The sequence below is a fragment of the Cucurbita moschata genome, unplaced genomic scaffold (assembly GCF_002738365.1).
Source record: "Cucurbita moschata cultivar Rifu unplaced genomic scaffold, Cmos_1.0 Cmo_Scf00013, whole genome shotgun sequence".
Classification (NCBI taxonomy): Eukaryota; Viridiplantae; Streptophyta; class Magnoliopsida; order Cucurbitales; family Cucurbitaceae; genus Cucurbita; species Cucurbita moschata.
In genome coordinates this window covers 2,619,394-2,633,597 of record NW_019268529.1, presented here as the reverse complement: position 1 = coordinate 2,633,597, position 14,204 = coordinate 2,619,394, and the positions used below count along the sequence as shown (strand labels likewise).

The 14,204-nt window shown below is 35.0% G+C and overlaps 3 protein-coding genes across 4 annotated transcripts; all 3 read right to left on the bottom strand.

Moving 5' to 3' along the window:
- Positions 1–102: 102 nt before the first annotated feature.
- Positions 103–3,980, bottom strand: LOC111451248 (tRNA-dihydrouridine(16/17) synthase [NAD(P)(+)]-like). The gene is made up of 3 exons (XM_023091593.1): positions 3,436–3,980; positions 3,236–3,342; positions 103–1,081 (listed from the first exon to the last, which is right to left on the bottom strand). Exons 1-3 carry the CDS (start codon positions 3,856–3,858, stop codon positions 349–351), a joined length of 1,263 nt encoding a protein of 420 aa, XP_022947361.1. The 5' UTR covers positions 3,859–3,980; the 3' UTR covers positions 103–348.
- A 2,771-nt stretch (positions 3,981–6,751) lies between these two features.
- LOC111451003 (probable WRKY transcription factor 15) lies at positions 6,752–8,174 on the bottom strand. Of its 2 annotated transcripts, none has more exons than XM_023091218.1 (3): positions 7,567–8,174; positions 7,252–7,380; positions 6,752–7,155 (listed from the first exon to the last, which is right to left on the bottom strand). In XM_023091218.1, exons 1-3 carry the CDS (start codon positions 8,115–8,117, stop codon positions 6,996–6,998), a joined length of 840 nt encoding a protein of 279 aa, XP_022946986.1. In that variant the 5' UTR covers positions 8,118–8,174; the 3' UTR covers positions 6,752–6,995. The 2 variants fall into 2 exon arrangements, with proteins under 2 accessions (XP_022946986.1, XP_022946987.1); XM_023091219.1 differs by having other exon boundaries at positions 7,252–7,377; positions 7,567–8,173.
- Positions 8,175–12,962: 4,788 nt separating this feature from the next.
- On the bottom strand, positions 12,963–14,204 carry LOC111451572. The gene is made up of 2 exons (XM_023092045.1): positions 14,088–14,204; positions 12,963–13,295 (listed from the first exon to the last, which is right to left on the bottom strand). The coding sequence occupies exons 1-2, from the start codon at positions 14,106–14,108 to the stop codon at positions 13,068–13,070; spliced, it is 249 nt and encodes an 82-aa protein (XP_022947813.1). The 5' UTR covers positions 14,109–14,204; the 3' UTR covers positions 12,963–13,067.

Sequence of the window (14,204 nt, the reverse complement as noted above, 5' to 3'; positions counted from 1 at the left end):
TATAGAAAGATTGACCTCGAATAATAAGGAGGTTAAAACACTACTACCAATCGAACTCTTTCAATACAAGAAACGTTTTTACCCAAGAATGGCGAACAAGATGGAACAAGAATAAATGAGCATAGCCAAAAATGTAGCTGTTCAATCTCTATATCGTCCTTAATCTAATCGATTAAGGCTACAATTTGCAACAATAAATACAAAATCTTATCTTCCTTGTGCAATTAAGGCTACGAGAATGATAATTTTGTGTGAATATTAGTGGTACAACAACAGAATGAATCTAGTTTTCGCAGAGAATCCTTCAAGTTAAAGACCAGTAAGCCTATCAATCAATCTGTAAAGCAGTCAACCATTGGCCAAAATTGCAGATGCAGGAGAAGAATCCTTGATATAAAGAGGAATTTTTACCTGCAACTCTCTCAAACGCTCCACCATATTATAAAGAAATTCAAAGGTGAGCTTGGATTGTGCATTGAAGTCTTCTCTAATGTGTGGATGAAGCTTGAACCAATCTCCCAACAACTTGTGCACGTGCGAACGAATTATTCGCCACGGGACGGGGTATTTTTCACAAAGCTTCAAGTAATCCACCAGCAGATCGGCTTGATCCAGGTTTCCGTCCCTGGTGCTTTCTTCACAGCCCTCTACCCATTCTGCTGTTCGAAACCCAGCAAAAAGTGCAGGATTCTCAAGAAGGGTTTCGGCTGAAAGAACGCCCTCGACCCTGGTCTCTTTCAAACAGTCGTAAACATCTTCCATGTGCCTTATATTCCCATTGGCAAGAACTGGAATTCGTACAGCATTTTTAACAGCAGTAATGGCACTCCAATTAGCCCGGAATTTCTTACCATCTTTTTCATCTCTTGTGCGGCCATGAACGGCTAAAAGAGAGCAACCAGCTTCCTCTAACATTCTTGCGTAGTTAATTGTATCCTGTAAATTTGGGAAGATTCGAATTTTACATGATACAGGAACCTCAAGATTGGAAGCCAACTTCTCTACTATTGCTTTTACAAGAGGCAAGTTATCCATTAAAAACGCCCCATAATTTCCTCGCTTGGCGATACGCTGAGGACACCTGCATGAATTAGTACAGCGCTCAATTCAAGTTCAGAAACTGTAAGTAAACAATATGGATACAATGTGTAACATATTTGGCATGCAATACATTTGGAAAAACAGGTGACATTAGATTATCCTTAATGTTGTTTCTGTTAGTTTCAGACACATAATTGAGAGGGAGAACCATGTAGAAAATAGCACAAAAGGAATAAAATAAGCGGCATGAATTTCTTTAAGAAAAGTTTCATAATTTTAATTATTTGGTTAATTATGTAAGGGCCTAAACCCACCGCTAGCAGATATTGTCCTCTTTGAGTTTTCTCTTTTAGGCTTCCCTTCAAGGTTTTTAAAACATGTCTGCTAGGGAAAAGTTTCCTCACCCTTATAAAAAATGCTTTGTTTGCCTCCCCAACCGACGTGGGAACTCACAAATTAGAAGTTATATTAAAAGCTACTTTTATCATAATAAGGGTCTACAGTGTCTTGATCTCTTAATATCAATTAGATACCCAAATCCTACTTGAATTCAATGTACTTGATTAAGTCTAATAGAATTGTAAAGCATGATAGTGGTAAATATAGTTAGTCACAAAGACGAGTACCGTGACGTATAAATACCGAAGTTTTATTTGTCAATTTTGAAACCTTTTTGAGTTCTTGAGGTACTTTCAATTTTTCTCGTGATATCTACTGATATTGAAATTTCTACCCATTAATATTATAAATTTAAAATATAATCGACATGGGTTTATGCTAACCTTCCTCTTTGGTAGTGACTTGAGAACAATGGAAAGTTATACAAGGAGGGAAGCGCCTCTCAAACTAAGGAAGACAATAGAGAAGAAATTGAAATATAATCAAGTCTCCATAATTCCTTATTGAAGTTTTTTTCTAATCCGACTTTCCAAAGCTCCCATGGCCTTGGGTCTGATAACGAACTAATTGAACCTTCCAAATATGTATAAAGTATCAATTCTACGCGAGGAGACAGAGTATGAACAAACAAAAAAGAAGAGGAAACAAAATTAAATCCAAAGCTCCCAAGCCCTATTAGGATAACATTTTGCAAGGACACCTCTTACTTTGAAGAAATTTTTGATCGACTAACGATGACTCTAGACGCCTGTTCAAAATTTGATCCCCAAAGTTTAACATTCAAAATAATCTTGCAGAAGAGGAAATTCCTTTAACCAATGAGCCCAGGCTACTCTTCTATAGAAATTCCCATGAACAGCTAAAAGAGAGCAACCAGCATAATTAATTGTATCCTGGAAATTCCTTAAACCAATGAGCCCAAGCTACTCTTTTATACAGCAATCAGCATTCTCTAACATTCCAAATCAAGAAATTCAATGGGTAATTTTCCTCAGTAATAGGAAAGCCACATTAAATAAGTTGGCAAGCTTCCTCAAATTAGGCTAGACAAAGTCAATTATTCACCTTAATACAGGCACAAGCTTTTTCATTTTCAAATTTTCCTTCAATTGCTCTCCAAAACTACACTTGGTTAGGATCTTCAACCAAGAGTGTCACACAAACCAAGAGTATAGAAATTTCTAACCAGTTACCACAAGCTATGCTCCTTGTAGCAAAACAGGGAGGATATATGTGTCTAGACTCAATATGGTTTCCTCACTGCACCCAAGGAAAACTAATAACATCACTGAACCATTGACACATCTTAACATCAAACCGATTAACAACCAAATGGATTTCAGGCTATCCCACGTAGTATCGAACCCGTCAATCAACCTATAATCAGGTATCAACTTTTCAGTCATGACGTTAGTTCACGTATATTCCTAGTTTCAAGTTAAACCGAAATACTCAGAGTTTGCAAGCCCTTATGCTAAGCAAGCAAGATAGCATTTTCCCATCGTTGGCTCTCAGTGAAACAAATTAGGATTTGACAAACATATAATGGTTTGCGAACACAATACCAATAGTCACCTTCAATTGATGTAACAAATTGAAGCTAATAATTAGAACTTGGGAACAGTTTCCCCAGTATTAATCAACAAAAAAATGTTTTGGTAAACAAATTCTGACTCCACCAATCCACGAGAAGCATAGCAGGTAAGCATTTGGCATATAAGATCATAAGGAATGCAAAAATTCGTATGAGTTGCCCAATAGAATACGAATTAGAGAGATGATTAATAGAGATTACCCAAGGTTAAGATCGACGTAATCACAATATGGCTCCACTCTTCTAGCAGCTTCCAACAAAACATCAGGATCATTGGCACAAAATTGAACAAACAATGGGCGGTCCTCCTATAAACCATTTCAAAATTTCAAAAACAAGGAAGAATGAACAGAAATACAGAAAGAAGGATAACATAAACTTGGATTGAACTTTTCATATACCTGACAAGTAGTAAATTCCACGTTCCTATACTTGTCGTTCTCGGTAAATATCCGTGAATGCAGCATAGGCGTATACGCCGCCTCGGCACCATATTTCCTGCAGAGCAAACGGAACGGTAGCTCCGAATTGTCCACCATAGGAGCTACAATCAACTTCGGCCGACCAAGCTTCGACCAATGAGCCCAGGCTCGCTCAATTCGCGACCCGCCATTCAAATATCCACTCCGCGAGACCACGAGAAGTGATGGGTCATCGGATTTACTTTCCTCTTGTTGATGTTGCTGTGGATCGGAGCAGAGAAGGTCATCGAGGTCTTGAGGAAAATCTGGTTTAAGGGTTTGGGTGACAGAGGAAGCCATGAGAGACTTATAGAGAGAAATTATGGCTTTGAGATGGAGGTTAGAAGTGGAAAGGGATCTCATAAGCTAACGATGACGATGGTTGCGCAGCCCATCGCCGCCGCCGGCTCTGTTCAGTTTTACTCAGCAAAAGACATGTATTTAGGGCTTACGGATTAGAATTAGTTTTTTCATTTTCGCACGAATTTTAAATTTTAAAATAGAGAATTATATTTAATAAAAAATACTATTTTATTTTTAAAATGCTCTTAAATTTAAAACATCCAATAATATCCTTAAAATAAAAAATAAAAAATAAAAATTTAAATAAAATTACGGATGATATATTTATTTTTTTTTAAAAAAAATCAAGAGATATAGTTATCATTTATTAAAAGAATAATTTTAAATACACTTTATTACATTTAGTATGGTACTGACTAAAGATACCGTAACACTCGAGCAACCTCTTCATTTTTTATTTCTCCATGGCAATGAGTTACAGGTTTCCTTATAGAGGCTACGATGGCATTTGGGTTGCGTTGAACCGTTTTTTGTTCGTTATTAATAAATCACAGAGTCTTGTAGACATAAATTTATGCTGAAGTTATTGATCTAAGTTGGTTTGATTTGATTAGTCTTGCAGTCCAGTTCAATTAAACTAGTTTGGTCCAAACACTTCTATGAAACGAAGGTTAATGTATTTCGATTTTTTCTTGTTTTAAGCTAGTATTGTTTTGGATAGGACTGATAGGTTGTTGACCAAGTGCTTTCTTATCGTATGCCTTTAGTAAGGACAAGAGCGTCGTGGGATCTATGTTTCATAATTTTTATTTTGCTTCTGCATTTCAAAGTTTTACTACTAGTTGAGATTTGAATTGTGAGTTTCCGCATTGGTTGGAAAGAGGAACGAAACATTCTTTATAAGGGCGTAGAAACTTCTCCCTAGTAGACGCGTTTTAAAACCGTGAGACTGACAACGATATGTAACAGAGCGAAGCGGACAATATCTACTAACAGTGGGCTTGAGCTGTTATCGAATTTATTTTTAAAATTTTACTATGAAACAACTTGTGATTTCTTGGTTTAATAATACATTTTGAAAGTTTACTTTCCATTTGTATTTCTGAAGTTTCTAACGAGGGACACCAAACAAACTTGATTGTTTCTTTCGTTATACATAAACATGTTTATAAACTTTTTATACTTCATTTTCTCAAGATTTAAAACGACGATAACATGCATTTAGTACATATTCTTCGTTATATGGATATAAAATATTATTAACACACTTACGTTTACAAACACCTATTTAGCTCGAATTTTATCTTCACAATAATGCATATTTGCTTTATCCCATAATATTTTTTTTATTAAGTCAAAGTGATATGAATTCAACTACTGACCCTTTGCATGTACTCGAAAGATCGATTACAAGAAGTAAAGTTAAGAATATTCAAGAGGCCTATATATTGCATGTTCAAAGGCCAGCTGAGTGTACAAGTTGAAACAAAGACTTTTGAGCCCAAAAATCTTTATGACATTGGAAATTGAACTACCAATTAAGACAACTTATGTATGTCTTATTTTCTTCGATTTGTATTTAATAGCTTTTATTGGTAGTTGTAGTTTGTAGTTGATAGATGAACTTCATTATGTTCGGGTTATGTTTTTGACCTATTTAAAAACATGTAATATTCACGCTTGAGTATCATTGTTGAATACAAACAAAACCTTTGTGTTTTCTTGATACATTTTTGGTGTTATTCTCTTTTCAAACCTTGCTTTAGGTTTGATATTTAAACCGATTCATTGAACTAGTTTTAATCAAGCTAATTATGGAATGAGTCGTCTTGGAATTTAAGAGTGACTATCATAGATTCCAAATTTGATCCAAGAGTCATTTATCTTCTAACCAGCTCTGGGTTGTAATCAATTTGTTAAGTTAACTTTCTTTGTGAATGTTTGCAACGATTCTAGAATGACCTCTAGCCTTCCAAAATCCACCATTGTTGGCGCTTATCACAAAGATTCAAACTTTTGACCTCTTGAAACGTAATATACATTAATTAGACTACGAATATTGACATTTCTTCGTTGTCGCTTAACGTCGAAAAGTTTGGTAGAACGTAAACAATATTAAGAAATAACATTATATATATATATTTGAAATCATTACTCTTTCTTGGAAATAATTATGTTGCAACTAATTAAAGTTAAAGTTCATTAGACGACAACTAAAAGTTGTTTTCAAAGACAGTTCGCCAGTCAAAATAAACCAAAGAAAAAGATTGCTAAATGGTAGAAAATCAAAGCAATGTAGGGTCCTAAGCCATAAAAGTCAAAGCTGTATGATTACAAATAATTGAATCCAGCATAGTTTGACCACTTTACCAACAGAATTTGTACGTTTCCTTAATCAAATCAAACCAAACAATCTAAGTAATCGTGTTACTTACGTTTGTCATAATATGAACGAGTATTATAAGATAAACACCTTCAGACAGTGTCGGACGATATGGGTATGTCGACTAAACACCCCAACCCATGAATTACAGGCTGGTACATAAAACCCCTCTCAAGTTCGATTTTCTTTACGTATTCTTAACTCTAGATTTTAGATAAGGCTAGTAACCTTATCCTTTGAACCGTTTCTACAAGTTTAGAACTATCTGCATAGACAGGACGTGGGGCTTCTCTATGTTGCCATGCCCACGTGTCAAGCACGATGGGTCGGGTATGGTCGTGGGCGTAGGCATATTCTTGCCCACCATTTTTGACTCTCCTCCATTACTTCTAGTGTGTGGCCTTAAATTCTTCATCTTTGAAAAGTTCCAATCTTTTCTTCAATACCAAACAAAACAAGATTCATTTCTCTCTTAGACTGCCCAACCCACTTCCAATTTGTTTCTTCAAGCCATTGACCAATTCCTCTTCTCAAGTTTTCTGTGTTCATATTAAAGAACAAACCCGAACAGAAAATCGAAACGTTTCGACCTCGTGGTCGAAGATATATGTCTAAAAAGAACAAAAAACGAAAGCAAACCCATGATCTTCTTCATTTCTCTTCTTCTAAGCTCAAAACTAAAAAATTAATTCATTTTTGGAGAGTTTCTCACAAGAACTAAGAACTATGATGTAAACAAATAACTATTTCTATTTCTGTATGAATCAAAAGAAAAACAGAGTGGTTTTTTTGGTTGTGATTCTGTTCTTTGTGTTCACCATGATTCAAGGATGAGACTTGAGGCCTCTGCCACTGATTGAGAGTGATTATGATCGCCTTCATATGTCACTATTAACATAGATGGATCATCTGAAGCTCTCTCCACATGTTTTCTAGCAGGGCATCCTCTTAAACTGCTGCATTTATAGTAACCTCTGCAAATCACAAACCCCCCCCCATTATTAATCTCCAAGAACTTGATGAATTTCAGCAACTTTGAGTGAATTTAATGAATGTTCTATGATCATTACCTTGGATATGGAGAACCCTTTATTGGCTTCTGTCCATACTTCCTCCATGAATAATCATCAGGAGGGATATCAGCGTTCTTTGAGCTAATAGCTGGAACTCTCACCACTCTTTTGAACCTCATTTTTCTGCTATTCATTGCATAACAAAACATGGGGTTTGTTTGTTTAGTTCATATCCATTGAAGATTAAACAGATAGCTACTTGAAATTCATACAAAACCCTAGAAATCTAAAGTTCTTGGCTATGTTATGTCATGATTCAACATGTTAGTATCAGATCCGAGGAATTAATGGATTTTAAGTTTAGAATTGTACCTCTTCTTGGAGCAATGGCATCGACCACCGGAGGATTCGCCGCACTTCCCAGAGCCCAAATTTTCAGAGCCGCACTTTCTCTTGGAGCCAGAAGAGGGCTTAGAGACAACAGAGGAAACCCTGGAGAGATCAGTGATTTGAAAAGAAGAGGAAGAGGGTTGGTGTTGGAGGTTAATTTCAGAGTCGGCGGCGGGAAACGAGGAATGAGAGAAATTAATGGTGGTGGCAGATTCAAGGGGCGGCGGAGGGATTTGCTGAATGGGGGTTGCGTTGTAAATTTGAGAGGAATCTAAAGGGGCGCGGCGGAATCGAGCGTGGCCGGTACGAGGGGAGTGGCCGAGGAGAGAAATGGCCTTTTTGAAATGGGAGACGGCGGCGTTAGCAACGGCTTGGCAATCGGAGTCCAGGTTAGAAGGGGGGGAGTGGGAGAGTAATGAGATGAGCTTTTTGAGGGTGTGGATACCGGAGGCCGCTTCATGGACGGCGGAGTCTTGGTCCATTGCGGCGGAGAGATGGGCGTTGGTGTAGGCTGAGAGAAGCTCCACCGCCATGGAAGGAGGTGGACGGAGAAGAAAAGGGTATTGGGAATAGAATTGATTGGATGAGGAATTAACGCATTAATATAAATAAATTTGTTTAAATAAATAAATAAAAATAAAAATAAAAAAACACTTCCATTCATCCTCTCTGTCTGGTCTTCTCATTTGACCATTGCCCTGCCGACTCCTGAACTCTTTTTATTTATTTAAATAAATAAATAAATAACACGACCCCTCCTATGACTGAAAACTATCTCCACAAACCAACACGAACATGAGTCCTTCCAACATGTTTTATTCTCACTCACGTAAAGGTCACTCAATTCTTATGATTGAGCTACTGAAAAATGAATGTACACCTTATTGTCATCCTATTTTCGAAATTCCTCTCATTTAGATGTGGTCTTAATTCATTCATTGAACCTCAGTAATTAAATTATATATTAATATATATTATTTTTATTCGTAATATTTTTAATTATTGTATTACTTTGGATATTCATAAATATAGTAGAAAGTTATGGGTATTTTAATAGAATTGTCACCATTTTTATTAAAAAAAAAAAACTTCATAATAAATCATCATAAATGCTAAAAAAATTATTTGGAAAAACTTTTATTTAATTATATTTTCCATTTATGTGAAATGACCTAAAAACCCTTTATTCTAAACTTGTTATAGAATTACAACATTGATTAATTCATGTTATGGTCAACAAGTTGCCATAAATATCATAAGAAAATAAAACTTTGAAGTTTATTAAATTAGTATTATGTAAAGATTGTATTAAATACTAATATTGTCACACGACTCATGTTCTAATTTGTTAGGTTTATAAATACAGAACTTATGTATAACATGCAAATTTCCCTCCCGTTCCTTCTAGAAAGTAAACTTAAATAAATTAGTTAAAACATATATTTTTAACCAAAGGGTTAAAAGTTTGATTTTTCACTGTCATGAATTAGAACTATAAGAAAATTAACCTCGAGACAATCTGTGTGGGGTCATAAGTCAAGGGAGTTCTAGCATGTTTATTTATGATAATATATTTAATACCGAATTGATTTTGTAATTTTGATTAAAAAATTAGTAAATACGTCAGTAATTATAATAATAAATTAAAATATTTTGTCGTTAATATTATATTATAAGATCGAAAAAAGAAAAAATATTATTTATTTATTTTTGAATAAAATATGTGGGGGGAAAATACCATGAAACCTAAGAATAAAAAATGGGACATTTGATTGAGATTAGGTCAAAAGATTGGACTTTTCCAAACGTCCCAACTACGGCAAAGGAAAAATAATGGTTGAATAGGCTAAGCCGAGCCGAGCCGAGCCAGCATGATTCAGTTGACTTTCTTCTGTCCTCTTCCTTACCCTTGTCTTGTTCTTATCCATCATTTTACATTAAATTTACCAAAAATTAAAAACATTATTTATTAAATTATAATGTTTGATGATTTTAACATTATAACGTGTAAATTAATGATTTTGAATCTACCACCCATAATAATTTATTTTTTGCTCTCACTTATTTATCATTATTTATTATTTTATTTAAATAAATGTGGAGGCAAAGAATATTTGGTTATATATATATAATGGGACAAGATTTTGAATGTCACATGAGCATAACAACTTGCAACATGAATATATAAATTTGTATGTCAGCCAATAATTGAGGCATAATTTTATGATTTAATTTTAGTTTTAAATTTTTTTTTTAATGATTTTTAAAATTTTTAAGAAAAACTTAAAATTTATGAGCTCGATCAACTCATTTTGTCGTAGATCCAATCCAAAAGCTGAACCTAAGCCTTGGCAAGCCTTCTTACAAACCACGAATCTGAACTCGAAGCAATGTAGGTTCGGGGAACCCAATCGCATGTCCAACCCATTCCACGCACAGCCTGCATGTCCATCCCACGTACATAAGTATATTTTGTTGATATCATTGGATGATTTGAATTGTACATTATACCTTAACTCAATGTTGTAGGCTCACACAAGTGAAATTGGACTTAGAAGAGCAGATCCAAGTTAGATCCAATGATGGTAACACTGTCTTAGACTAGTCAAGTAATTGGCCTTACTTTTGGTTGGTTGGATGAATTGAATGACATATGAACGCCCTTCATATTTCATATTTTATGACTTTATGTAATAACCTAAACCCACCGCTAGCCGATATTGTCCTCTTTGGGGTTTTCCTTTGGGCTTCCCTCAAGGTTTTTAAAACACGTCTACTAGGGAGAGATTTCTACACCCTTATAAATAGTGTTTCGTTCTTCTCTCCAATCAATGTGAGACTCTCCAATCTACCCCCTTCGGAGCCAACATCCTTACTGGCACACCATCTCGTGTTCACCCTGTTAAGGATATTTAATACTAAATCATATTTGATATTTTATTATAGGCAAATATCTCGATATTTACCTTCTTACCGTAGGTATCTTTTCGTATATTGTTTTTTCTATTTATTACTATTTCCATAACCTTGGGGAATTTATTTGATTATAAATAGAGAACTTTCACACACCTTAAGTGGGTGGTTTTAGCAAATATTCTCATGGTATTAGAGTCATTTCGGTTTAACAACCTCGATCCTTTCTTTTCAATGGCTTTTGAATGTTTTACGGTTCTTCTCCACCACCACTGCTGGCTTTGACGCCGTAGGGGCAGTCACCATGGCTGCCACAAGCAGAGTCGATTGATTACTCTTCGGCTCCACCTTTTTGACCTCCAAATCACCCTTCGCCATAGTCTATACATACAACCTTACCTTTTCCAACACAATTGGTTTTCCTTTAGTCAACATAACCTCTTTCATTTTCTTCTCAATCTTCCCTTAGCCAAAGAACGAAGGTACGAACTCCATCATACATTTATGTCATGATTTAAAGTTATAGGACCTCATGCATTTTTATATGTCACCTGCATCAAGATATTTATTATGATAAGTACGAATACGTATATTACGACATGTATGTACGTTATGATATTATGCAAACTCCTTTCTCTTCTTGGCTCCGACAGCGTGAGTGCATGCTAGCTGAAGGGCAGACTTAGGAGGCATGTATATGCCCACCTTATGGGTCCATATAAGCATACATGGGTCATGTCTAGAGAAGTATTACACATCAAATTTTTGCCCCGAATGGAAAGCAGAGATCAATTCCATGAAATGTTTTTATGAAAGAATAGGTTCTACCATGTTTGCTTGTGTATGCATTTTTCAACCCTAATAGTGGGGTTACTTTTGAATATTTTTTAAAATACTTAAGCCACGTGCTAATTCTATTTTTTAGGTAAAATGTATGACACCCCTTACGAATGACGGCGTCGCGATGAAGGCCATAGAACTGGAGTTAAGGCAGTTACATTCATGTCTGTTTTAATAGCCCCTAAGTTAGGTCGGAACATTATTTTTATTTTTATTTGAATTCTTGTTATTTATTTTTCCACGGTTGTTGATAACATTATTGTTTAAAAATAATCTCTCATGAACATTTACGTCCATGACACCATTTATGAAATGTTTTCAAAAACTTTTTCGCACATATTAGGCATGTTATGCATGTGTAACGTCTCTATCCTATTAGGAAAATAAGATCCTTACCAAAAGAAGTGAAGGTTGGTGTGATTCTAAGCCACCCTACACTATGATGCTCAAAATGGTAATTGAGTTTATGAAACATTTGAGCTGGCATTTGACTTACCTTACATTTGAATATTTCATTGATATTTATGACGAAAAACGTTACGTTTTAATTGGTAAAACTTTGAACTTTCCAAATAATTTAGATACGAAAGTCAAAAGTTTTTATCCAAATCAATGGACTAAGCGTTCATACATACATGTATATAAATAATATGCTACAAAATTTTTAAAAAATAATAATTACAAATTTTTAAATCTAATCCAATTTTAAATGTTTTAAAATTTTAAAATAATAATATAAAGTGATCGAAATATCTAAATATAACAGCCAACTTATTAAAAGTTATTATCATTATAATTACTATTATTTAAAAGTTATATCTAAAGTAAATAGATGTGATTGAAAAGATATGAAAGGAATAATTTAGTTGACCCATTCCTATAGGAAAGAACAAAATGTAAATGGTTCCTACGCGGCATAAAAGGAAGAAGACAAGCATTGACCTTACTCTCTAAGCTATCTAAGTCAACAATGAAGAACTTTATGTCAACTGTTGAAAATGCTTGTATCGCGATTCTGCTTTGTGGGACGGATGAAAATATTAATTATCATTTTAAAAATAGATGATTTAATCTTTTAGTCACTATATTCAGTAATTTATACACTAGAAATTTTGTGTTTATTCGATTTTGATTAATTGGACATTACTCAAAATCCTAAATGACCAAATATAAAAACAAATATTGACACTCCGGGACAACTCTCACTATGATCGCGTAACTCGTTCCCTATCTTGATCAACAACTTGCAAAAACCTAAAAAAGAAAGGAGAGAATGGTGATTATAAAAATACTCAGTAAACAACTTACTTGTAAACCCTCATCGTATCCAACTCCTAATGGGTTACCATGAATTTTTCTGTAGGAAGTTTGAACCTAGTTCACCTATCTTAATTTCTCGGGAGGCCTTGAAGGTCCAAGCGACTCTGATGATCATTACAAACCCACTTGACCTTACATGCAAACTCATACTTGCTTAGTTTAAATTCGACTTCCAATTTGCTATTTACATCAAATCGAGCTCGTTTTTTAGCCAATAAAAAATTATTATATTTTTGTTCTTTTAAAAAGAACCAATGTATAAATTTGAAAAGATTAATAAACAATTGTTTTTATAAATTATAAAATTTAAAATAGTCACAAACCACGAAGAAGAAACTATAATATGTTGTTATTTGATTACATAGCAGAATTTGCAATAGAAATGAAATGTTCTTCAAGTGGTCGGGGTTTTATTTGCGAGAGATGGCTTCCTTTGCAGACTGGAGGGTGTTTGCAACCGCTGCGGCGGCTCCAGCCAGCACGCCGCCGCTAGTGGCGAAATTTTGCGGCGTAGAATGAACCTGGTGGACAACCTGCACGTTCTTCTTTTCTAACCCTTGCCCTGCTGACGATCGGTACTCTACTGTCTCTACTTTTTTCTCCATTAACTCACCTTGTGCATTTCTACGTTCTACTTCCTGCAAATCCATTTCACTTGTTATTCGGATATATTAAATATATGTTATATAGTTGTAATGTAATATTCGATGTTGGTTGAAGAGAAGAACGAAACACCCTTTCCCAGTAGACGCGTTTTAAAGCCTTGAGAGGAAGCCCGAAAGGAAAAGTTCAAAGAAGACAATATCTGCTAGCAATAGATTTGAGCCGTTATAAATGGTATCAGAGCCATACACCGGACTATGTGACAGCGAGGAGGCTGTTCTCCGAAGGGGGTAGACACGAAGTGGTGTGCCAGTAAGGATGCTAGGTTACGAAGGGGGGTGGATTTGGTGCCAGCGAGGTGGTTGTTCCCCGAAGGAGGTAGACACGAGGCGGTGTGCCAGTAAGTACGATGAACCTCGAAGGAGGGTGGATTGTGATATCCCACATTGATTGGAGAAAAGAATGAAACACCCTTTAGATGGGTGTGAAAGGCTTTTAAAGTCTTAAGGGAAAAGCCTAAAATAGACAATATCCAATAGCTTTACCAGAATTTTATATTTGATATATTGATGGGTTGAATATTTTGTTTCATTTTTAGGATTTAGTTTGTAGTTTGAATTCCATTTAAAAGTTATGAAAATCAAACTTTCGATTCCACTTATTTTTCTCATTCTTAACATGATATCAGAGTTCTTCGTTTTTAACACTTATACTCATATTTAACATGTCTGAGGTGACGGATTCAAATCGAAAAAACTGAAATACCAAGCCATGCAATGAATAAAAGGATTGAAACACGATAATTTTTAAAAAAGTACCAGAGATACCTTGGTTGCTTGCATGTTCATCTTGATTTTCTCTATTCCAAAAAAAAAGACAAGGAAATTAGCTCAATCCTTCCTTGTAATATGAAGCAATTTTGTCTCCCTCCCTCTCTCACCATA